Consider the following 26,850-nt stretch of genomic DNA (forward strand, 5'->3'; position numbering starts at 1 on the left):
CTTTCATCGTTGTTGTTTTTCTGCACTACAAATAGGACATGTGCAGTGTACATAGGAATTTGTTTGCTTTTTTAAAAAAAATGGTAATTCGGCCCCTCAGCAGTCTGAAGGATTGTGGACAGCCCTCTGCTCTAAAAATTTGAGGACTCCTGGTATAAAGTATACTAAACATATAGCTCAATGTCACTTCCTTCTTATCTATGAACAATACATTCAACAAAACAGGAGAGGGCAGCACAGTCTGAGATTTGAAAATACTTTGACCCACTGTGGCTGCACAAAAAGTATTTAGAGTGAAAACAGAGGCCCCTATCACAGTACATTGTTATCACACTATGATTTCACATTAACTGCTATGGTTTAATCATGTGAACACCTGGGATAGGTACTTTGGGGAAGCATTGGAGCTCCTTGGCTGAGAATTCTAAACTGCAAATCCCAGCATTCCACACAATATACCATGCAGCTGTGGACAAGTCTACATAGGGACCACCAAACACATCAAGGAACATGAAAGGCACTGCAGTCTAATCCAACCAGAGAAGTCCTTCAAGGTCAAGCCAGTCTCTGCAAGGATACCATCCATCTTGCCTTTGGTCGGCCCCTCTTCCTTTTTCCTTCCTTTTTCCCCAGCATCATTCTCTTCTCCAAGCTTTCCTGTCTTCTCATGATAAACCTCCCAATATACCTCACAACTTCTGAGGATACCTGTCATAGATGTGGGCAAAACATCAGGAGAAAATGCTTCTGGAATATGGCCATACAGTCCAGAAAACACACAACAATCCGGTGATTCCGGCCATGAAAGCCTTTGACAACACACTCCATACAATGTTGTCGTGGCAGAATCATGGCACTAATAAGTTTTTCTCAGAAGTTTGGGCCTTCCAGAGCAATTCTATGGGCAGCTTCCAGTGGAGGTCTGGACAGAGTCCTAGGACAATATCACATTAGATGAGGCATGGGCAAACTTCGGCCCTCCAGGTGTTTTGGACTACAACTCCCACAATTCCTAACAGCCTACTCCCAGGATGCCAAGTGTCGTGGCACTCACTGCCTGCCTGCATCAAGTCCCATCGGGTGTGGGCCGGAAGCGGGGGAGCTCAGCCAGAGGAGAGCAGGCCGGAGGAGGCGCCCATCCCCGCCCAGGTCGGGAGGAGAGGCGGGGAGCCCGCCTCCGGGAAGGCCTGTGGAAACGAGGAACGGAGGCCGCGGGCGAGATCCGGTAAGGAGCAGGCCGAGGGGCTCTCTTCCCCGGGACTGCACGCCCCTCCACTGGCCCGCCCTCTCTCCCTCTGCCCGGATTCAGGAAAGAGAAACAGACGTCTGCAAGGGTTCAGTGGATCCGGCAGCGATGACGTCACGCGTGACGTGGCAATAGTGGAAGGGAAAATGTTGGAGGTTTGAGGATTAGCAGCATTGATTCCTTTGGGGAGAAGCAGAGTGGGCGCTAGGAAAAGGGGCCTCACTGTATAGAATGATGTTTACCTGCCTTGGTTCAGTGGTATGGAAGCTTGAGGTTTGTAGTTTAGGGAGGCCCCAGCAAGGAAAGCTCAAGGCCTCTTGTAAAACTGCAACTCCCAGAAATCCTTAGCTGTGAAAGTGGGGTCAAAATGCCGGTAGGCTGTTAGGAATTGTGGGAGTTGAAGTCCAAAACACCTGGAGGGCCCAAGTTTGCACATGCCTGATATAGATGCACTCAGTGTTACATAACACTATGTAACAAATTTTGGGGGGGAAAAATCTGTTCCTGGTTTGAAAGTGTTATTTCCTATTTAATTGCACAGTGCTTACTTTGAAAGTGGTTGTTTTACTCCAGAAACTTCGTTATTATAGCTGCCACAAACTATATATCAGGGGCCCCTGATGGCACAGCGTGTTAAAGCGCTGAGCTGCTGAACTTGCGGACCAAAAGGTCCCAGGTTCAAATCCCGGGAGCGGAATGATCACCCCGCTGTTAGCCCCAGCTCCTGCCAACCTAGCAGTTTGAAAACATGCAAATGTGAGTAGACCAATAGGTACCGCTCCGGCGGGAAGGTAACAGCGCTCCATGCAGTCATGCCGGCCACATGACCTTGGAAGTCTCTATGGACAACGCTGTCTCTTTGGCTTAGAAATGGAGATGAGCACCAAGCCCCAGAGTCGGTCACAACTGGACTTAACGTCAGGGGAAACCTTTTTCTTTACCTTAACTATGTTGAATTGGTTGAGACTCTATGAGATATTCATGGAAAAACTAGAGCACAATGTGCTGCGGGGTGTTTTGCAAAAACAAAGTTTTTGCAGTTTAATAAACTTTGTCCGCATTTTTATGATAGAACCAATTAGGAGATGACATTTATAACCCAGGAAGAAAAATAAACAAATCAGTCAAAACTTTATTACATTCAAAAGACCCAATTTGCTCAGCGGTAAAAAGTGCACAACTGCCAACAGATTTATTAACTGATAAGACCAATTAAATGCAATGCAAGATACATATGAACAATGGTAAGAGCGCTGCAAATAGATACAAGGCAAGTTTCCACTTGAGTCTAATACAGGAAGTTCTCTTATCCATGTTCTTATGATAGAACCAATTAGCAAATGACATTTATAACCCAGGAACAAAAAATGTGTTACACAGTGTAATTATATGTCTATATGTTTAACTGCTTAGTTCACCTATGTATCCTAAAGCAGAGATTTTCAAACATTTCATGTTCATGGCACACTTTTTAGACATGCATCATTTCAAACACAGTCATTCAGTTTGCTAGCAAATGGGAGGTGAAACCGACTCCTTTACAGATTAAAAAAAAACACATACATAACTTATAACAACAAGATGTATTGGGTCACAACACATCTCATGGAAACCTTTCATGTATCTTTTAAAAATACATGCTGATTACACATAGATTCCGAGGTTCTGTGTTACATTCACAGGAGACACCTACACGCCGCAACCGAGGCACTGACGTGTCACAACACACAGTTTGGAAAGCTTTATCCTGATGGCACAAATCCTGTCTGAAATTAGAAGTTAAGCAAGATCATTCATGGTTAGTACTTAGATGGGAGAACGCCAAGAAATACAAGGTGTTGTAGGCTGTATTTCAGAAGAAGGAGCTGGGAAATGCACCTGTAAGTTTTCCTTGTCTAAGAAAACCCTGTGAAATTCATGTTGTGGCTGTTGGTCCACAAGTAACTTGAAGGCACATTGACATATGACTGCTCAGAGGAAGATCAAAAGCCTTTTTTCTTCTCTCTCTTTTTCTTTATCTGTTTTGTTTTCCCCCTTCCTTTTACTGTACTGTTATAAATTGTAATTAATTGGGGGGTTTTTTAATAATGTGAGACTGAGCAGATGGCTAGAGTTGCTTCACATTTGGCAGCTGCAGGGTGAAGCTAGCTGAGTAGCCTTTGACCATTCACTGCCTTTCATTCTCACTTATTTTACAGATTTACTGTTTTGCAGATTTGTTATGAGAGCAAAAGAGGGATGCTAGGATACTGGGCCCTGATGATATAAAGCATCTTTAGGCACTGCTTCTGGGGTTTGGTTCCAGGACCCCCTGTGGATGCCAAAATCAGTGGATGCTGAAGTTGCCTCATATACAATGGCATACTAAAATTGTGTCCTTTATAAAAATGCAAAAATCAAGGTTGAGTTTTTGGTTTTCATGTCTGTAACAAAACCGCTCTAGGTTTTGTTTTTGTTTTTTACTTTAAACATATAAGGAGCTATCCAAGGTGTTCTCTTTATTGGGTTGCTGTGAGTTTTATGGCAGGCCTCTGAGGATGCCTGCCATAGATGTGAGCGAAATGTCAGGGGAGAATACTTCCAGAACATGGCCATACAGCCCGGAAAACTCACAGCAACCCAGTGATTCCAGCCATGAAAGCCTTTGACAAACACATGTTCTATTTATTGCAGCCTTGTGGTTCAGCACCTTGGATCACTCATTTAACATTTGAGCTAAATCCTGAGGTTCTTGCACTGTACAATTATAGCATTGTGATTCCATTTTAACTGCCATGGCCACATCCCATGGAAACCTCTGCCAGAGAGATCCTCCATAGGTTGCTGCTCTCCCTGTCAAAGGGTCCTGGAAGATGATTGACTTGGACAATTAATATGGCAGCCCTCTATGAGGGAATATTAAGATGATTCAAAAATTTTGAGAGCTTTGTTGATATCATTATGTTTATTCTTATGTTTATTTATACCCCACTTTTTCTCTCCACATGGTAACATGGCAAAGAAAAAATGGACCAGTTTAATCAGCTTGTCCTGCACAGCAGGGGGTTGGCCTGGATGGCCCTTGTGGTCTCTTGCAACACTATGATTCCTTGAAAATGTATTAAGCACAGCTGTGCATTTTAGTATTAAAAGTCTTTGTTGATAAACTTGGTTCCACCTTCTGAGGTCTTCAGTTTAATTGCTTCTTGGCCAGGATGGGGTTTTGGATGAGAAAATGAAGGCCTTATTCTCTCCGTTCCTCCTCTGTTTTTATATCATTTCTCTTCCTTCCTCTTTCCTGGACTAGTGTTTAATAAGATGAGGAGTGGGGAGAAAACAACTGGAAAATATTTTTTCCCAGTGTACCATCGTCTGCCATGACATTTATGCCCATTCCCTCCAATTGTTTCTTTGTTTGCAGGGACCAGCAGACATCAGTTCAGAGACCTAGGCTGGTCCAGGGACCACTGAGACCATGGCTGCTCTCCTGAAGAGCCTACTTGCTGCATCAGAGAAGGCAGCCCACATTGCCCAGCTCTGTCGCCAGGAGGAAGCCCTCTTCAGCTTGCTCATTGAGGAGAAACGAGGGGCAGAAAAGAACAAGAAGTTCCTGCAAGACTTCAAGACGTTAGCAGATGTGTTGATCCAAGAAGTCATCAAACATGATGTGGGAAAGGAGGTAAGTGCTGTACAAAGAGCCCCTGGTTCCTGTAGGGAGTATCGCTCGCCAAGCTATTCTGATTCAAGGATTGGGGTGGATGTTAGAACAAGAGAAGCAGTAACTTCTGTCTCATGATGGTGATAGCATAGTTCTTTTCCCCCTTTCTTACCTCTAAATTACACTATGTAACAACATTTGAAAAGTGGTTTGAAAGTGTTATTTCCTGTTTAATTGTACAGTACTTAATAATAATAATAATAATAATAATAATAATAATAATAATAATAATAATAATAATATATTTATATTTATACCCCGCCTCCATCTCCCCTAGGGGACTCGGGGCGGCTTACATGGGGCCAAGCCCAGATAAAACAAAGCAAAATAAAACAACAAGGAATACAGTGGGTGAGCAAGTTGACAGAGATGTCTGTCTGCTTGTTTTTTCTGTCTACTCAGTATTATGGCTACAGTCCTGCCTGTGATAATGCCTAGAAATGATGAGCACAAAGGAAGAAGTACAAACAATTGCTGCATTCTCTTGCTTGATACTTCCTTACCCCCGTGGTCCCCATGAATAGCAAAATACCAAGAAGACAGTGCAGTGGGCAGAGTGGGGTTGGAAGCTAGAACTTACCGGCCAAGAAATTAAATAATATTCACTTTCTTCATACTCAGCTCAATTTCACCTTTCCTTTTCTTAATTTTACATTGTTTCTGCCCCCAGTTTCCAGAACTGGAAGATCATATTCTTGGTGAAGAGTCCAACAAATTTGAAAATGGCCTTGGTAAGTGATGGTTTCCTTGGACACTGGGGAGTGGAAACAGTGGGGGAGGGAAGTATCAGTCTGTTTTATCTTGAATCCTTGATTAAATAGGATTGTATCTATATATATTAGGAGCCCCTGGTGGCACAGTGTATTAAAGCGCTGACGTGCTGAACTTGCGGACCGAAAGGTGCCAGGTTCAAATCCCAGGAGCAGAATGAGCACCCACTGTTAGCCCCAGTTCCTGCCAACCTAGCAGTTCGAAAACATGCCAATGTGAGTAGATCAATAGGTACCGCTCCAGCGGGAAGGTAACGGCGCTCCATGCAGTCATGCTGGCCACATGACCTTGGAGGTGTCTGTGCACAACGCCGGCTCTTCGGCTTAGAAATGGAGATGAGCACCAACCCCCAGAGTCGGTCACGACTGGACTTAATGTGAGGGGAAAACCTTAACCTACTATATATATATCTCTGGCCCCATTCTTTGGCTTCCACCTCTGCTTGGAATGGTATGCTTTATTTTTGACTCTCCTTCTTTCATTTCCAATCTGGAGCCACGGTGGTGCAATGGGTTAAACCCTTGTGCCGGCTGAACTGCTGACCTGAAGAATGCTGGTTCAAATTTGCAAGATGGGGCGAGCTCCCGTCTGTCAGCTCTAGCTTTCAGGGACATGAGAGAAGCCTCCCAGCAGGATGGTATCACCTCTGGGCGTCCTCTGGGCAACGTCTCTATAAACGGCCAATTCTCTCACATCAGAAGTGACTTGCAGTATGTTCTCAAGTCACTTCTGACATGACAAAAAAAAAATCCAATCTCAATTTTTTTCAATAAAACACTTTCCCGAAGAAAGAGGTTTCCTCTTGGTCTGTTTTAATTATGCTTTCTTGCTCCAGTGTATTTGTACTAGCAGTCCCCCTGCATCTCCAAAGGTAAGTTGAACGGGCCAAATAAAACTGCAGTCCAACCTGTAATTTACCAGTTGTTCATAATAGTTGAGGACACTATTTGTTTTCCCCAGATTGGGGTCTAGGGAAAGGTTGTCTAGTTGGCTGAGCTTTATATACTTTGTAGGGGAGACTGTGGTGGTCCAGGTTTGCCCCACCCAAGAGGACACAGCTGCCTTGCTGCAAAAAATCCTGGATCGGAACCAGACAGCTGCTGACCTGTTAGCTGCTGCCATTCATCAAGAGGTGGTGCTTTCAGACCCAGCTGTGGATGAAGTGGCTGTGGAAATCTCCACAGAAAACATAGCTGTGTGGATTGACCCCATTGGTAAGTGACCTAATGGGCGAAATTACTGTGTGAGACACGAATTATCTGAAAATATGGCTTTAGTTTGTGGCATAGAGGGCAGAAATATGAGCCTCCAGATATTGGTCTGCATCTCCAGATGTTGACAATATTTCGAAAACTGCATGTTCCTCAACCCTTTTTCAGAGAATGCTTGCTGAACCTGTGAACTCATATTTTATAACAGAGAGCCTGTCTTTAAATTAAATTAGATCACTGCTTCCTAACCTGTGGGTCCTGCTCCCAAATGGGATCCCCTTAGCTCAATATTAGATCACAAAAGATTAGACAAAAGTAAAAAAAATTAAGAATACCACCCATCTACACAAATATGTTAGCAACAACATGCAGTGTTTCCAGCGGACTCTGCAGAAAATTCTCCAGCTGTACTTCATAGAAGAGGATATGAGCCTGTTTAGCAAGTGTTGCAAATGTTGGTTTATTATCAGTAAATGTTTGGTTTTTATACCTATTTTATATACTTATATATCTGGGGTCATGTCAACATTTCTCAAGTGAAAAAAAGGTTTAAGAAGCTCTGAATCAGATCATTGGCATGTAAAGTCTGTTGCTGTCTGCTGTCATGATAGCACTTTCATATTATGGCCAGATGTTTTCTCCTCACTTTCCTGTGGATTTCTTGTTCACCCACTGCATTCAGTAAAATATCTCTAAAAGGTGAAGAATACTTGCATTGTATTTTTAAAAAGTCTCAACCCTAACAGTATAACTGATGAGTGTAATGAAAAGATGTCTGAAGAATAAAAGCTTACTTCTCAGAGAATTGTGATGACCTAAAACTTATACCCTTGGTGGTCACTTTTGTTGGTGTTCAGTGAGGCAGTCCTTTCATGGGAGAGAATGAGCTTTGGACCTTTAGTATCAGGGACATGAACCATGCGCCCTTCTCTGTTACTGGATTTCTACTTCCTTGCCTGTGACTATGCTGGCTAGAGTTGTTGAGATTTGCAGTCCATAAACCTATGGAGAGCTGTATTTTTCCTACCACCTTATGAACAGCTCAAGCACTGTACTGTGGTTTTTCAGGTTTGGGAGCCCTGGGAAAACAGTATCTCCTTTTTTGATTGGACCAGTAGTTTCAGAGAGGAATCCCTTTTTGCTGACCATCAGAAACTGCCTTGTACCAGATCCACCCATTTGCTTTTCTTTTCTAGTGTTGCGGCTTTCAAGCCGATGGGTTTCCCATCACCCACCACTTTTACTTTAAAGATGCCTCCTAGGATTTATTGTAGACCAGATGTGAGCTCCAGCAAGTTAAAGAAGTTTCATCTCATGGGTTTTTTATCTCTCCAGATTCTACCAATCAGTACATCCGTGGGCGGGGCCATGTGATGCCCGTGGATGGCATCTATCCATCTGGGCTTCGCTCAGCATTGGTGCTTATTGGGGTGTACGATCGTCACTCAGGGGAACCTGTCCTAGGTATCATCAATGAGCCTTTCTTCCAGGAAGACCCTCAAACACACAGGTAATGCTACCACCACAGAAGTTTCCTCATATATGTATTTACAAATACATCACAGTGCACACAAGAGAACCCACATACCATGAGACTGGTACCCACACTTTTACCCTCCCACATCAGAGAAAATATATCCTCCAGGCTATTTTATAGTATTCTTCTCCCAGAAGTTACCATAGAAATTTTAACAACCAGGCAGATTGCTAGATGGGATATTTTAAAGGCATTTTCTAGGTCCTTCAATACAATTTTATGGTACCTTCTGGCAGGAGTCATTCATTTTAGTTGGCTGCACTATCATCCAGAGTTTCTAAATTGCTTTTATACCTTGATTGGGGGCAGCACCTCAAGCAGACACATATCTTGGCCTGATCCAAAGGTTAATACTGTGAAGTTTAGCTTATGTTAGTTTTGAAGAAGTTATTCTTTTTTTTTTTTACTGCCATGCACATGGGATGTCTTTCTTTATCTCCTGACATAGCTACAGAGAACATCCAAACACATAAAGTCCATCAAGCACACACTTGGCTACACGCAATGTTCAGTAATGTAATAGACTGAAGAGAGTCTCTGAAGAGAAGACTTTAAACTATCAACCAATAAGAAATGTACCTACTGTATATATTTGAGTATAAATAAGCCTAGTTTTTCAGCCCTTTTTTTAAGACTGAAAAAGCCCCCCTCGGCTTATACTCAGATGAGGATTCTGGTTGGCTTATATTTGGGTCAGCTTGTACTCGAGAATATATGGTACGTTTATTATTTTTCTCTATTATCGTTGCTCCTATTACATTTATTTTACTCTATTTTTATTATTAATACATTTATTATTTCACTCTGATCTTATTATTATTATTAGTATTACATTTACTATTTTACTCTATTATTACATGTATTATTTTACTCTTATTATTATTAAAAGAATACATAAGCACATTTACATTGAGGAAGATGAGAATAATGATTTAATCAGAGTTGGACAGTCTTATCTTAAATTTGAGCTTTATGTAAATATTCAAAAACATTTAACCTACTGATGCCTCAATTAATGTAATGTTATTGGTATCTATTTTTATTTCTGAAATTTACCACTCTTGGCTTATACTTGAGTCAAAGTTTTCCCAGTTTTTTTGTGGTAAAATTAAGTGCCTCGGCTTATATTCAGGTCGGCTTATACTCGAGTATATACGGTATATGCTGAATACATGAAATTTGTAAGTAAATCAACTTGTTTATTTTATTTTATTTTATTTTATTTATATACCGCTCTTCTCCCCCAGGGGGACCCAGAGCGGTCTTACACAATGGCAAAATTCCTTGACCCAATCAATGACTTGGCAAGAGATGGGGAAGAGTGGCTGTCAAATTTCTCTCTCATCTAAGGACTATTAATTTCGTGATGTTTTTCAGAACTTGAAAAAAAACTGCTTTCATCTACAGCTCCTGGAACCCTACAGCACGGTTTTCAAAGTTTTTTTTGCATTTTTTTATAAGTTTTAACGGACTGTTCCCACTCTCCTTTTCAGGTGGCAGAGCAAATATCATTGGGGCATCTCTTACAAAGGCACCAACCTGAGCTCGCTTAGCCAGCCTCCACTACGGACTTCCCCACGCGTGGTGCTAAGCAGCAATGAGAAACCAGCCCTGCAGAAGGCTCTGGCCCCTCTCTATGGGGAGCAGCTCTACTTTGCCTCTGGGGCTGGGTACAAGATGCTGTGTGTGGCCCTGGGCCTTGCAGATGCCTATGTGCTCTCAGAGGGCAGCACCTTCAAGTGGGATTCCTGTGGCCCCCATGCGATTTTGCGTGCCCTAGGTGGGGGCATTGTGGATCTTTTGCTGTCATTGCAGGCATGGCGGGCAGGGCAACACAAAGAGCTCCCTGGACTGACCTACAACAAGCCAGCGGAGGGCTCTGTGGGTGCTGAGCGCTGGGCCAACCAAGGAGGTCTGGTGGCCTACATCTCCCAAGAGCACCTGGAGGCTGTGATGGCCACTTTGGTGGCAGCCAAGGATGCCTTCTGAAGTGCCTTCTCCAGATGGGCAAGGCCCCTCATCTTCATATTAGGGGAGGAAGGTAATCACCAGGCAAGGAACTGTATGACATCCTTAGTGTTTATAGGACCAATCTATTTCACTTATGGATGGAGGCAATATGGTACCATGGAGTAGCATTTGGCATGGACATTGTACATATCTGTGCCATTTGCTCTTTCTGTTCCATTTGTTTCAATCCACACGGTCTCGAGATCCTTAACAATGTGATGCTTGGCCAGTTTCGTCTTGTGGGATCACACGAGTGAATCTTTTGTGATGCTTTTGCCCTCTGTGTTGTTGTACACAGTAACTGGAATATGATTCTTTGGGGGGGTTATAAATGGATAGTTCTACTTCGTGTTAGAAAGAAAGTCAAGATGTCCTTCAGATCTCTTCTAGCTCTGTGGAGAGAGTCTGTACCAATTAACTGGTTTTAGTCCTCCTTTCTGACAAGACGTGCTCGGAATGGCTTTTTCCCCCTTACTTATTTGTTCATTTGTGTCCTGCCTTTTACCCAATAATGGAATTCAAGGCAGCTTACAAAAGTGAAAACATATATATGCAAGTACATCAGTAAATGATGTAAAAGTTGTTCTTAAAATGCAATTAAACTAAATGACCTAGTTAATTGCAATAGAATTAGAACCATTTAAAAATCACATTAAAAGACCAAAGATAAAAATCAACAAAACAGCACCCATTAGAAGCCCATTTAGGTCAACCCGTAAATGCTTGTTGGAATAGAATAAAATTCACTTTCTGACAAAAGGACAGAAGGAAGGAGCCATCTGCCTCCCTATGGAGAGAGGCCCAAAGCCTGGGACTTATCGCCAAGCAGTCCTCTCCCTTATTCCTACTTAATGCCCCAGGCCTCTCCCAAAAATCTGAAAAGACTGGCAGACTTCTATAGGAAGATACAGTCCTCCAAACAGCCTGGACCCAGCCATTTAGATAGGTTTTTGGATAGCGCTAAGGATAGAAGATCCTCAGGGAGTCTTTGGAAGAAGTCATAGCACAAATAGGAAATAAATCTATATATATAAAAGAGTGATGGCATCAGGGCAGCAGACAAAACAACAAAACTACAGGCCCCCCAACCTCAAAGTCTGACAACACAACCCATCATTCACGGCTCTAGGTTGATACAACAAAAAGAAAAGAAAAATAAAGTCCTAATTACAGGGAGAGGAATAATAGTTTTTATCCAATTGCTGCCAGTTTGAAGGCTAAGCTCCACCCACTTGGTCTCCTAGCAACCCACTCAGCCCAGGGGACAGGCAGAGTTAGGTCTCACTTAGGCCTCTTCCACAGATTATCTAATTTGCACTGGATTATATGGCAGTGTAGACTCAAGGCCCTTCCACATCTATATAACCCATTTAGAATCTTATATTATCTGCTTTGAACTGGATTATCTTGAGTCTACGCTGCCATATAATCCACTTCAGTGTGCATACTAAACATAAAGACAACCATACAGCAGACATTCAATACCACCACTACCTCAACAATTTCACACCAACACCACCAGACAACACCACAGCAACGCGTGGCCGGGCACAGCTAGTATAAATATATACTATGATCCTGGAAATATGGCTCCAGGAAATTGCCATCTTGTGAAGTGATGACTCCCATTTCATGGCTCTTTATAACCAGAGTTATATGCAGGCTGGGTTGCTGTGAGATTTCCAGGCTGTATGGCCATGTTCCAGAAGCATTTTCTCCTGACGTGTCACCCACATCTATGGCAGGGCCCAGAAAACTCACAGCAACCCAATAAGTCTGGTCATGAAAGCCTTTAACGATAGAACAGGGATTCTTACATTTTTTTTAACTTGTGACCCCTTTTCGCCTGAGAAATATTTGCACAATATTTGCCAATAGTAAATCAGCATTTACAAACTTCCTGAACACAAGCTGATTTTCCTTTTTATGAAGTACAGCTGAAGTATTTTCTATATAGTCCACTATAAACACCGCATTGTTGCTAACAGACTCATGGAAATGTCTAAAATAGCTACTAGGTGATGTTCATAAGCCTTTTACTGCTGTCAAGATTTTCAGCATCTCTACATTCAATTAACGTGACCCCTGGTTTAAGAAGTTTTGAATTAAAGCAGTCTCTGTATTTTCGTAATTAAAGCAGATCTTGTAGTTTAGAAATATCTCTTCAGAACTGGCAAGTGGCATGATGAAAAGCATTCCAAGAGGAGGGAGGAAGCCATAATTTACCTAGCCATTGCCCCCATGGTGATAGTTCCAATTATCTGCTTTTGAGAGCCCTATGCCAAAATGGTAAAATAAATGAATAAAACACCTCTGCTACTTGGTTTTGCCTAGGGAACCCCTTGTCATGCCTCAGGGGACAGGTTCTGACAGTGTCTGTAAGTCTGAGACATTAAGCACCAACCACAATTGCATTTAATATTTCAGCATTTAAGAACTGTGGCTCCACTTGAACTGCCATGGTTTCATCCCAAGGAATTCCAGGATTTGCAGTTTTGTGTATTTATAATTCTTAGCCAGAGAGTGCCAGTGCTTCCTCAGAGTACAAACCCCAGGATGCCACAGGATCCTGCAATGACAGCTATAATAATAATAATAATAATAATAATAATAATAATTTTATTTTTGTACCCCGCCACCATCTCCCCAGAGGGACTCGGGGCAGCTTACAGATATAAAACCAGCATACAGTATACGGTTTTACAAAAACACACAAGTAAATTTAAAAGGCATTAAAAATCACGATCATTATAAAACACATGAAAAACACAGCTATAAAAACATAAAATGAGCTGGGCAAAGTGCACTGAGTGGAACTTGTAAACAAGAAGGAAGGTTAAGGTGCTACACACTATAATTGTGTAGTGTTAAAGGACCACAGGTCTGACAGATGAGGAAAAGAATGCATGTACATAGTTTTCAAAGTGGTGTTCCTTTACTGAGATTTTTCACTCAGAGGACTGGAGAAGTTTCAGGCTTGAAATCTGGAAACCCTAATATGAAACCCTGTCCAGCCGAAGGGTGCATCTACACTGTAGAATTAATGCAATTTGACACCTCCTAAACTGCCATGGCTCAATACTGAGGAATCCTGGGACTTGTAGCTCCTTGGCAGAGAAAGCTAAAACTACAACTCCCATGTTTGTTTGGTTTTTTGTGTCAGGAGCGACTCGAAAAACTGCAAGTCGCTTCTGGTGTGAGAGAATTGGCCGTCTGCCAGGATGTTGCCCAGGGGACGTCCAGATGTTTTACCATCCTGTGGGAGGCTTCTCTCATGTCCCCGCATGGGAAGTTGGAGCTGACAGATGGGAGCACACCCCATTTCCCGGATTAGAAACGCTGACCTTTCGGTCAGCAGTCCTGCCGGCACAAGGGTTTAACCCATTGCGCCACCGGGGGCTCCATAACTTTCATGTTGCATACTGAGTCTAATTTAAAAGTGAAGAATCAAAAGCAAGGAGATAAAAAAGTGAACCTCTGAACAGAAGACAACACACAAACAAGTCAGCAATTCATTATCTTCCCCATTTGGATGAAAGGCATTGTAATTCTGTCTAAATGATTAAAAACCGTTTCTAAATTTGTATTTGTTTATACCAATGTCGTTGTGTGCCTTCAAGTCGTTTCTGACTTATGGCAACCCTGTCATACTGTTTTCTTGGCAGGATTTAATCAGAGAGGGTTGGCCTTTGCTTTCATCTGAGGCTGAGAGAGTGTGACTTGATCAGTTTTACCTAGTTTTCTAGACTTGTAGTTCAATACTCGAAATATTTACACCACACTGGCATGTTGTTCAAAGTTATACATATTTGTTTAATGTGATCTCCATAATTAACTCTGGATGGAAAATATATTTGTTGTCTTGAGGCAGAATATGTTTTATAATTTTAATTTTTATAGTAGTATCATAGCAATAACATGTACCGAAGATTGGAACTCAGAATAGTCACTGATTTTATTTTGTTTTGAATCAGTACTGTATATCTTTAATGTTAAACATAGCATAATACACTGACAAAGAAACTGTATATTTGGAAAACAAAATGCCAGTTTTCTTTTCTGTCATGTATTAACTTACAATAAATATATTCATCACATTTTCAATATATTCTCAAGAGAAATTTGTACCCATCATCAAACCAGATAAAAACTCTGCATTTTAAATATTGTGTTTCTTTGATTCTCAGACCCCTTCCACACAGCTGTATAAAATCCGCATTGAACTGGATTATATGGCAGTGTGGACTCTGGCAACTCAGTTCAAAGCAGATATTGTGGATTATCTGCCATGATATAATGGGTTATATGGCTGTGTGGAAGGGCCCCTAAGACACACTTTTGTCCCATGCTGATTTTCTTCCTATCTGCTCTCTTCCCTGTCCAACTTTCACAACCATATTTAGGAACTGACAGTTCAATGGCTTGGACCATCCTAACCCTAGTAATCAATGATACATCTTGATACTTTAGGATCTTGTCTAGCTTCTTCATAGCTTCCCATCCAAGTCATCTTCTGATTTCTTTCCTGCATTTTCATTCTGATTCAGGACTGAGGCCCCACCTACACAGCTCCATAATATGGGATAGGAAGCGGATTAGCCTGAGGCACGCAGATGATGTTTCATGCTAATCCATTTCAGCCTGGAACAAACCTGATTATCAAGGTTTATTTCAGGTTTAAAAGATACCTGCAAATCTGGACCTTTGCAGGTATGGAGGGAGTGGATTGTCTCCTGAAATCTCCCTTTGGGAAAGCGGCCTAAGTCAAGTTATGCAAAACCTTGAACTATTTCAGTGCCTTCCTCATTTACTTTAAAGTTATGTAAAAACACCCACAATCTTTATTTTTGAACCATAAACCTTTACACTTTCTGCCTTGACTTTCTTCAATAATCATTCGATGTTTTTGCATTTTCTGATTGTAATATGGTGCCATTTGTATATCTCAAATTTTTGATGGCCCTTCCTCCAATTTTCATGCCTCCTCCATCCAAGTTGAACCTTGTTCCTTTATAGCCACCCTTAGGAATGTATGCTATTTCAGTTTCACTCTGGGTGAATTTAGTTGATCCAGTGCAGGACTAAGCTGCAAATATTGGCTTTGGTTTGGATCCCATGCACCATTAGGCAGACAAAGCCCTTGGGAAGGAATAGGCAGTACATAGAGATATGTGACTTTGGAAACGACCTTCAAAATCATCTTTCCACTCTTGTATGCAAGCAATCTGGCATGGGAGCCTGGTTTTCTAATCATGCCAAGCACAGCAAAGGAAGATACCAACTCTGCCTGTCCTGTTATTTCTATTATCCTCCATAATTTAGATGTCTTCGGGCACATCTACATTGCTATAGAAGCATGGAAGTTGTGGTTTTATAAAGTCATTAATCTTCCCTGCTAAAGAGTGCTGATGCATCACAACTTCCATGATTCTATAGCATTGTGCCATGGCAGTTAAAGTGATGCTAAACTGCATTAATTCTACAGTGTAGACAACTCTTACGTTACCCAAATCCATGGCCAATGATACAAAATAAATGCCACTCATTTCCTTCCTATTCTATAATTTGCCATATACACTGCTGCCATCAGATGGAGCCATCGTTCTTACAACTTGGTGATACTGGTACAGTATTAGCAATTGGGTGAGAAGAATGGAGTCACAAGCTGTCATCCATGATGACTGAGTTTTTAATAATGTAAAAAGCCCAGCCAGACTATTTCCATTTTAGCCTGATATATTTTTTTTCTTTCAACTGGGAGACTGGTAACAAAGAGGTGGGCATAATCAGATTTTTCATATGTTTATTTTACAAAATGAAGAACAGTCCTTCTATAGAAATACACAAATGGGTAGTATGAATTGGACAGCTTAGAAATTATTTCCTTTTCTGCTAATGGACAAGTTGTATATGTTTCCAGGCAAACACACAATTCAGTACTGACATATGGTTTGGCTCCTGACAATTTTGTCTCTTCTGTCTTTGAAATTTATTTTTAAAAGGATATGTCCTGTCCTCATGACTTTGTGCGTCAGAAATCCCAAGAGCCAGTAGCCTGTTCATTCGTCAAAAAGGCTCTTGGAATAGTTTACATAATATCAATAAAATCAAGTTGTCAATAGACTTACAATCTGAATGGCATAGCACAAAAGGAAAATGAGATTGATAGGGAAGAGGGAAAAGGCAAGTACAGTAGAGTCTCGCTTATCCAACATTCTGGATTATCCAACACATTTTTGTAGTCAATGTTTTCAATACATCGTGATATTTTGGTGCTAAATTCGTAAATACAGTAATTACTACATGGCATTACTGCATATTGAACTACTTTTTCTGTCAAATTTGTTGTGTAACATGATGTTTTGGTGCTTAATTTGTAAAATCATAACCTAATTTGATGTTTAATAGGCTTCTCCTTAACCTCTCCTTATTATCCAAAATATTTGCTTATCCAACGTTCTGCTGGCCCGTTTATGTTGGATAAGTGAGACTCTACTGTACATTATATCTGTTTTGATCTAAATAGTAGCTCATAAACAGCAGCTCAGTGCAAGCTTTTCTGGAAGAAACTGAGATGGATCCCTTTCATGCAACAGAATCCTTTATTCCTTTATCCAATTTGTGTCGATCCACTTTTTGTGCTTCACACAAATCTACCATTTGTCAAAATATATGATCTGGTGCTATTCTTTTACATTTCTGGTCGAATAGCGTAAATTCGGAATAATATTTCGAGTTTGGTCATTGTTGTTGTTTATTCGATCAGTCGCTTCCGACTCTTTGTGAACTTGTGGACCAGCCCACACCAGAGATCCCTGTCAGCCGTGGTCACCCCCAGCTCTTTCAAGGTCAAGAGAGTCACTTTAAGGATAACATCCATCCATCTTGCCCTTGGTCGGCCCCTCTTCCTTTTTCCTTCCATTTTCCCCAGCATCACAATCTTGTCCAAGCTTTCCTGTCTTCTCGTAATGTGGCCAAAGTACTTCATCTTTGCCTCTAATATCCTTCCCTCCAGTGACTTTGGTATTTTAGCAATTAAATTTTGCGGCAGTGTCATTCAGGTTGCTAGCCCTTGTGACCTTCTAGCCACTTGTCCTTTCATCAGTTCCGGGGCTCAATCCCAACTGATGGTGCATGAGACACAATGGAGCTGTGTCTTCCTGGCTGCCCCCTCTTCACTCTGTGGTCTCAGAGTGGCAACAGAGTCATAGCACTACAATTCCACTTGTGTCTCCTCTTGTGCCTTTAGGGGAAAACTAAAATACATCTGTTTGTTTAGGAGGTTAATAATTATCTTATAAATAATAAATGTCCAGAACAGTTTACATTTCATTAATGTATTAACAAATATGTAATGGTGACTTTATGTTGAATGAGAGACTGCAAGAAGCCTGACGCGGAACTCCCACAAACCCTTGCCAGTAAAACCAGTGGTTTTTTATACTGAGAGATTTCCACCATTGTTACAAAGGCTAAGAAAGCAATGATAAATAGACCAATAATATGGTCTTCATACACCAGAATTAGGAGCCCTCGATGGCGCAGTGGATTAAATTGCTAAACTTGCTCACCGAAAGGTCAGAAGTTCGAATCTGTGGAGCTGGGTGAGCTCCCACTATTTGCCCCAGCTTCTGCCAACCTAGAAGCTTGAAAACATGCAAATGTGAGTAGATCAATAGGTACTGCTTTGGCAAGAAGTTAACGGTGTTCCATGCAGTCATGCCAGCCACATGCTGGCTCTTCGGCTTAGAAATTGAGATGAGCACCAACTCCCAGAGTCAGACACGACTAGACTTAATGTCAAGGGGAAACCTTGACCTTTACTACACCAGAATTATTTAATATGAATGCACCCAGATTTGATGTTTACAAGTTGAGCACCACTTAGCAGGAATTCAAGAATTCTCCAAGTTTCAAAATTGTCCACTTGGCTTTCTGATGGTTCAGTGTACATGAGACGTTGTTTAAAATACTGTATAAAATTACCTTCAGGTATATGGTGCATGTAAAACATAAATGAATTGTATGCTTAAATTTGGGACCCATGTCCGAGATATCTCATTATGCACATATATGCAAAATACAGGTATTCCAAAATCTGGGGACAAAAATTCCAGTATCCCGAACATTTTCCAGTTCTTAGCATATTGGATAAATGATACTCTACCTCTACTGTTGCTAGCAAATTAAGATTATTTGAAGACTGCTGTTAATGGCATTGTCAATATATCCTTTTTATGAAAAGCATTTTGGAGATGTGTGTATGTACTAGGGGAATAAAAGAGTTAAGATGAGATGGTCTTAATTGTTAGTTATGTTTTTAAATGTTCATTTGATTATCATGCAGTAACTGCTCAGCAAAGGAAGGGCCTGGTCACAGACAGTAAACAGACATGCTTCTAACAAAATAATCTGATGAGAAATCTAATCAACTAATTTAGAAAGAGGACAGGAAAACATCTTCCTACTGTTAAGAGCTACATGAAACTTGCACATATGAGTTGCCTGGGGAGAAAAAAAGCAGCCACAATAAATTCAGCTTTCAGTTTGACTCCGGGCAAAGTTAAACTCTTCTAAATCCATTAGTTTGAATGCAACTGCATAGGAAGAAACAGGCTCTTTGTGTTCCTGATTCACAGGATTTATATTGAAAGACCTTCCATTTTCATGAGTGTTAACTGAGGTAGGTGACAGGGACCATACAAGTCCCATTTCAGCTCCTCCCCTGGGAGCCCCCAGTGGTGCAATGGGTTAAACCCTTGTGCCAGCAGGACTGCTGACCAGTTCGAATCTGGGGAGCGGGAGGAGCTCCCGTCTGTCAGCTCCAGCTTCCCATGCGGGGACATGAGAGAAGCCTCCCACAGGACAGTAAAACATCCGGGCATCCCCTGGGCAATGTCCTTGCAGACGCCCAATTCTCTCACACCAGAATTGACTTGCAGTTTCTCAAGTTGCTCCTGACACAAAAAATTTCCTCCACTTGCTGCTTATCTTTTTACAGAAACAATTCAAAGTATTGGTTATGCTCTACAGAGCCTAAGGTCTTGGCTATCTGACCTCCCATATGAACCTGCCTGGGCCATTCTTTTCTGTTGTTTCATCAGTAATCAAATACCTTTTTTTATTCCATAAGCCTTTTAAACTTTTTTTAAAGAAAGGGCTTTATGATGCATTGATATTAGTGAACTGTTATGTGACCGTCAATTATCACCTAGGGCAGCAGTTCCCAAACTTTTTCAATCATGGATCCCTTCAAAATATATTTTTCCGCTGGAACCCTAACTCTATCCCTGATTTTTGCTAAGCATTGTGAAACCACAGATTTCTTCCTTCTTTCCACTACTGCCTGAGTATTATCTAATATAGGATGTTTGGAAATAAAGATGATACATTTCAAATATAAACCACAAACATTTGGTTTGGTTCAAGGAAATATTGGTCACACACCTAATGTGATGAATGGAATTGGGTTGCTGTGAGTTTTCCGGACTATATGGCCATGTTCCAGAAGCATTATCTCCTGACATTTCACTTGCATCTATGGCAATCTATGGAATCAATCAGGGTCAGCTAATATCTCCCAACAAAGGATTCCCCCAGGCAGTGAGCAGCCAGACCTTGAAGCTGAAAGCCTATTCAATGCTAATCAAGATGACCAATTGACCAACATTAACATCTGCCTCAAGCAGACAAGAGTTCTTTCTCCCACCCTGGACTTTCCACATACAGTATATATAAATCCCACTTGCCTAGTTTCCAACAGACCTCACAATCTCTGAGGATGCCTGCTATAGAGAATGCTTCTGGAACATGGCCATACAGCCTGGAAAACTCACAGTAACCCAGTGATTCCGGCCATGAAAGCCTTCGACAACATGAATGGAATTGTTTCATTTTTGTACTTACGTAGTTTTGAAATTGGGCTCTATGTTCAAAACAGAGGAATATTTAAATCTGGGGTGTAATGCAACATCCTCCATGCGCTTTTGCGCATGTTCAATGGGCCTAAGATATTGGGTTGTGATAAAAACGACTTTCATTGGCAAACAGGTGTTTAGAGATAACCTGTGCCCCATCTTCCTTCTTTCACATTAGACACAATTACATAGTTGGCCTTGTGAGGTTTTATTTTTAAATCCATTTTAAATTTGATTTTCAAGTTTTTTTGCAAAACCTCTATGGATGCTTTTGTGGTTCCACAAAAGGGAGCAACTACAAACTGAAATATTGCCTGAAAAACTCACGGCAACCCTGCAATATTGCCATTTGACACCATTTGGCTCAATGCTACAGAATCATGGGAGTTGTAGTTTTATCCAGTCTTCAGCCTTTTCTGCCAAAGAGTGCTGGTGCCTCAGCAAACAATAACTCTCAGGATTCCATAGCATTGAGCCATGGCAGTTAAAGTGGTACCAAACTGCATTATGTTTACAGTGCAAATGCAGTCAAAAGCAAGGCAGAAGAAGCACTTTAAATGTCCCAATTGTCTGGCATTTACAAAGCGCTATCTATTAAGGAAGTGAGATGCCAACCCCTTGAGAATTGAGCTGCAGGGAAGTGGCTGTGCACATAAACAAGCAGCAAGAAGGAAATGACACAGTGGCTGATGTGTGGGGGTAATGGGAAAGAGGGAGAAATGTAACCAGAGTTGCAAATAGGATAAAGCCTATTGGTTTGATAAAAGCTAAACTGTTACTTACAATTATTATTTGACTGTTCCTCATCTCTTGAACATATTGGAGTTGGACATTATACCATCAAAGTAGTAACATTAAGATCTGTAAAATAGTTTATTAAAATTTATTAAAGTTTATTAAAAATTAACAATGATTAAAAACTGGATCGCTGTGGGTTCTCCAGGCTGTATTGCCATGTTCCAGAAGCATTTTCTCCTGACTTTTTGCCTACATATATGGTAGAGGTTGTGAGGTCTGTTGGAAACTAGGCAAGTGCAGTTTATATAACTGTGGAATGTTCAGAGTGGGAGAACAAACCCTTGTCCGTTGGAGGCAAGTGTGGATATTGCAATTGGCCGCCTTAATTAGCATTAAATGGCCTTGCAGATTCAAGGCCTGGCTGATTACGGCCTGGGGAAATCCTTTGCTGGGAGCTATTGGCTGGCCCTGATTGTTTCCTGTCTGGGATTTCCCTGTTTTCTGAGTGTTTTTTATTTACTGTCCTGATTCTAGAGTATTTTAATACTGGTAACCAGATTTTGTTCATTTTCATGGTTTCCTCCTTTCTGTTAAAATTGTCCACCTACTTGCAGATTTAAGTGGCTTCTCTGTGTAATCTGACATGGTGGTTGTGAGAGTGGTCCAGCATTTCTGCGTTCTCAAATAATATGCTGCCTGTATCCCTTGCCTAGTTTTTCCAATATACCTCACAACCTCTGAGGATGCCTGCCATAGATATGGGTGAAACATTTTATGGTTAATGTATTGTTTTTGCATAATGCCGATTTTACTGTGTTTTTACTCATTGTAATGTGTTTTTATTTGTAGTACTTTGTTTATTGCTTCGGGCCTTTGACCCATGTTAGCTGCCCCGAGACCCTGCGGGGAGATGGTGGCGGGATAGAAAAATAAAGTTGTTGTTGTTGTTATTATTATTATTATCAAACATCAGGAGGGAATGCTTCCGGAACATGGCCAGATAGCTTGGAAAACTCACAACAACCCAGTTATTCCAGCCTTTTTTTTTTCCGTGTCAGGCGCTTCTGGCGTGAGAGAATTGGCCGTCTGCAAGGACATTGTCGAGGGGACGCCCCGATATTGTGATGTTTTTACCATCCTTGTGGGAGGCTTTTCTCATGTCCCCGCATGGATCTCAAGCTGATAGAGTAGGCATGGGCAAACTTGGTCCCTCAAGGTGTTTTGGACTGTGATAGAAGGAACTCATCTGCGCTCTCCCGGGTTGGACTCAAACCAGCAACAACCCAACCTTCATGTCAGCAACCCAACCTTCAAGTCATCAGTCCTGCTGGCACAAGGGTTTAACCCGCTGCACCACCGTAGGCTCCATATTCCGGCCATTTATTTATTTATTGTGTCAGAAGCAAACTGAAGGTACAAGTTGTAATGTATTTGAAAACACAAACCAAATTAAAAAAAATTGGCATGATACTAAATGTCCTTTGACCAGTAGTTGGCCACTTGGAGTGCCTGTGGTGTTGCTGTAAGAAGGTCTTCCACTGTGCATGTGGCAGGGCTCAGGCTGCATTGTAATAGGTGGTCTGTGGTTTGCTCTTCTCCACACTCGCATGTCCACTTTGTAGCCCCATTTCTTAAGGTTGGCTCCGCATCTCATGGTGCCAGAGCGCAATCTGTTCAGCGCCTTCCAGGTCACCCAGTCTTATATGTGCCCAGGCATCAGTCGCTGATTGAGGTTCCGGGTTTGAGCTTGCCACTTTTGGACTCTTGCTTGCTGATGTGTTCCTGCGAGTATCTGTAGATCTTGGAAAACTATTTCTTGATTTAAGGCATTGGCGTTCTGGCCATGAAAGCCTTCAACAACACAATTATGTTCAGGAACATCTTAACAGGAACAGAAATCATGCTAGATTAGTGGTTCTCAAGCTGGGGCCCCCAGATGTTTTTGGTCTACAACTTTGGGGGGGGGGGCAGGAAGACATCATACCAACCTGAGAGCCAGGAAGGTAGTTCCATCTTGTCTCCTGTGCCATAGCAACATGCTATGCTAATTTTATATACATATATATTGTATATACTGTATATATTGTATTGTATATACCCTGTTTTCCCGAAAATAAGACATCCCCCAAAAATAAGACCTAGTAGAGGTTTTGCTGAATTGCTCAATATAAGGCCTCCCCCGAAAGTAAGACCTAGCACAGCTTCTGTTTGGAAGCATGCCCAGCGCCCGCCAAACAAAACACCATTGCATGCAGGATACCAGTTGTATATGGAAATAATGGTAGTAACAAGAAATTCGTGACAGGAGTCACAGTTTGTCTGGTTTGGTTATGTTGGTTTGTGATGACAACTACTGTACAGTATAGAATAAATGTTAATTTTTTTGTTCAAAATTAATTGTGAATTCTTCTTCATGGAAAAATAAGACATCCCCTGAAAATAAGACCTAGCACATCTTTGGGAGTAAAAAATAATATAAGACACTGTCTTATTTTCGGGGAAACACGGTACATATAATATCTATATATATAAAAGAGTGATGGCATCAGGGCAGTGGACAAAACAACAAAACTACAGGCCCCCCAACCTCAAAATTTGACAACACAACCCATCATCCACGCCTCAAGGTTGATACAACAAAAAGAAAAGAAAAATAAAGTCCTAATTAGAGGGAGAGGAATAATTGTTTTTATCCAATTGCTGCCAGTTTAGAGGGCTAATCTCTGCCCACTTCGTTGCCTAGCAACCAAGGGACAGCCAGGTTTCAGTTAGGGGACAGGCCGATGTAGGCCTCACTTAGACTTCTTCCACAGATTATCTGATTTGAACTGGATTATATGGCAGTGTAGACTCAAGGTCCTTCCACACAGCTATATAACCCATTTATAATCTTATATTATCTGCTTTGCACTGGATTATCTTGACTCCATACTGCCATATAATCCACTTCAGTGTGCATTTTATACAACTGTGAAGAAAGGGCCTCATATAATCCAGTTCTGAGCAAATATAAGATTAGAAATATACAGTAGACTCTCACTTATCCAACATAAACAGGCTGGCAGGATAAGTAAATATATTGGATAATAAGAAGGGATTCAGGAAAAGCTGATTAAACATCAAATTAGGTAATCATTATACAAATTAAGCACCAAAACATCATATTATACAACAAATTTGACAGAAAAGGTAGTTCCATGCGCAGTAATGCTATGTAGTAATTACAATAGAGTCTCACTTATCCAACACTCGCTTATCCAACGTTCTGGATTATCCAACGCATTTTTGTAGTCAATGTTTTCAATATATTGTGATATTTTGGTGCTAAATTCATAAATACAGTAATTGCTACATAGCATTACTGCGTATTGAACTACTTTTTCTGCCAAATTTGTTGTCTAACATGATGTTTTGGTGTTTCATTTGTAAAATCATAACCTAATTTGATATTTAATAGGCTTTTCCTTAACGCCTCCTTATTATCCAACATATTCGGTTATCCAACATTTTGCCAGCCCACTTATGTTGGATAAGTGAGACTCTACTGTACTGTATTTACAAATTTACCAGTAAAATATCACAATGAATTTGAAACACTGACTACAAAAACATTGATTATGAAAAGGCAGACTGTGTTGGATAATCCAGAACATTGTATAAGCGAATGTTGGATAAGTGAGATTCTACTTTGATATGAAATAATTTCTAGGATAGAATAATGCAGAACAATATAATCTCTAAAACCAGGACAGTAATAAAGAAATAAAGAAAGTAAATAAAGCAAGGAAATTGGAAATTCCACAAAGGAAACAATCAGGGCCAGCTAACACCTCCCAAGAAAGGATTCTTCCAGAAAGGAAGCTGAGAAGGCAGTGAAGCACTATGTATTACCAAAGTCCTTATTATTACTATCATTACTATCCTTACTATTATTATTATTATTATTATTATTGTGTTGCGGTCAACCGTGAAAATGAATACAATCTGGCTCCAAGTATTCAAAAACACTAAAATCAGAATATAAAAAAATTAATGTGGTATAATAAAACAGAACAATACAATCTCTAAAATCAGCACACTAAATAAAGAACAACACTCTGAAAATAGGGGAATTCCACACAGAAAACAATCAGGGCCAGCTAACACCTCCCAACAAAGGATTCCCATCATCAAAGTCTGGCCAATCCTCTGTTTTCTCAGGGCCACAGACAGTAGAAGCATATAAAATATCGCAAACAACACCACTCTGAAAACAAGGTAATTCCAGACAGGAAACAATCAGGGCCAGCTAACACCTCCCAACAAACAAATCACTCAGGGAGGAAACAGCTAGGCTTTAAATCTGCAAGGCCATTACATCCTAATCATTTTTCCTAATTGCAGCATTCATACTTGCCTCCAACAGACAAAAAAAAACAAAACAATCAGAAATATTGCATATTCACAACCTTTAGGAAATAATGTCCCCTGATGGCACAGCATGTTAAAGCGCTGAGCTGCTGAACTTCTGGACCGAAAGGCCGCAGGTTTGAATTGGGGGAACTGACAGAGCCCCCACTGTTAGCCCCAGCTTCTGCCAACCCAGAAGTTCAAAAACATGTAAATGTGAGTGCATCAATAGGTACTGCTCCGGTGGGAAGGTAACGCCGCTCCATGCAATCATCCCACATGACCTTGGAGGAGTCTACGGACAACGACGGCTCTTCGGCTTAGAAATGGAGATGAGCACCAACCCCCAGAATCATACATGACTGGGCTTAATGTCCGAGGAAAACGTTTACCCTTGACCTTAACTACCACCAATTCCTCAATACTTTATTTCCCATACCACCATTCTTCACCACAGCAACGCGTGGCCGGGCACAGCTAGTTGATAATAATATTATAATGGAATACAATATTATACTACTAATAATATAATATAGTAATATTAATTATATTACTCAGCGTTAAAGCGCTGAGCTGCTGAACTTGCGGACTAAAAGGTGCCAGGTTCAAATCCCGGGAGCGGAATGAGCACCCGCTGTTAGCTCCAGCTCCTGGCAACCTAGCAGTTCAAAAACATGCAAATGTGAGTAGATCAATAGGTTCTGCTCCGGCAGGAAGGTAACGGCGCTCCATGCAGTCATGCCGGCCACATGACCTTGGAGGTGTCTACGGACAACGCTGGCTCTTCGGCTTAGAAATGGAGATAAGCACCAACCCCCAGAGTCGGTCACCACTGGACTTAACATCAGGGGAAAACCTTTACCTTTACTTATTAATTATATATTAAATGTAATATTACTAATAATATTACCATACAATGATATAGTACAATATAGTAATTTAATGCTTATATTCTGCTATGCTAATAATATATTGTATGTTCATTTGATTTGTAAGCCGCTCTGAGTCCCCTTCGGAGTGAGAAGAGAGGGATATAAATGTAGTAAATGAATAAATAAACTCCTAGAAATCCCAGCCAGCTTACCAGCTGTTAGGATTTCTGGGAGTTGAAGGCCAAAAACATCAGGGACCCCAGGTTGAGAAGCACTGTGCTAGATAGTGTCAAAAACCAGCCTCAGCCCCGCCCACTAAAGGGCCGGCGGACCAATAAAAACAAAGGGAGATTACTGATTGGCCCACAGGGGTTTGGCTCCCCCCCGATCCCGCCGCGTTAAGAACCAATGGGATCGAAACATAGCGAGGCCTTTCTTCGGTCCGTTACTGCGCGTGAGTTT

The 26,850-nt window shown here is 41.2% G+C and overlaps 1 protein-coding gene across 3 annotated transcripts; it reads left to right on the top strand.

Annotated features, from left to right (window-relative positions):
• Positions 1 to 1,063: 1,063 nt before the first annotated feature.
• Positions 1,064 to 13,578, top strand: inpp1 (inositol polyphosphate-1-phosphatase). 3 transcript variants are annotated; one of them, XM_062970917.1, is made up of 7 exons: positions 1,064 to 1,225; positions 2,929 to 3,044; positions 4,647 to 4,904; positions 5,614 to 5,674; positions 6,728 to 6,928; positions 8,261 to 8,435; positions 9,956 to 13,578. In XM_062970917.1, exons 3-7 carry the CDS (start codon positions 4,701 to 4,703, stop codon positions 10,449 to 10,451), a joined length of 1,137 nt encoding a protein of 378 aa, XP_062826987.1. In that variant the 5' UTR covers positions 1,064 to 1,225; positions 2,929 to 3,044; positions 4,647 to 4,700; the 3' UTR covers positions 10,452 to 13,578. The 3 variants fall into 3 exon arrangements, with proteins under 3 accessions (XP_062826987.1, XP_062826988.1, XP_008102215.2); XM_062970918.1 differs by lacking the exon at positions 2,929 to 3,044 and having other exon boundaries at positions 1,064 to 1,401; XM_008104008.3 differs by lacking the exon at positions 2,929 to 3,044.
• The last annotated feature ends 13,272 nt before the right edge of the window (positions 13,579 to 26,850 follow it).

Source organism: Anolis carolinensis, chromosome 2 (genome assembly GCF_035594765.1).
Source record: "Anolis carolinensis isolate JA03-04 chromosome 2, rAnoCar3.1.pri, whole genome shotgun sequence".
Taxonomy (NCBI): domain Eukaryota; kingdom Metazoa; phylum Chordata; class Lepidosauria; order Squamata; family Dactyloidae; genus Anolis; species Anolis carolinensis.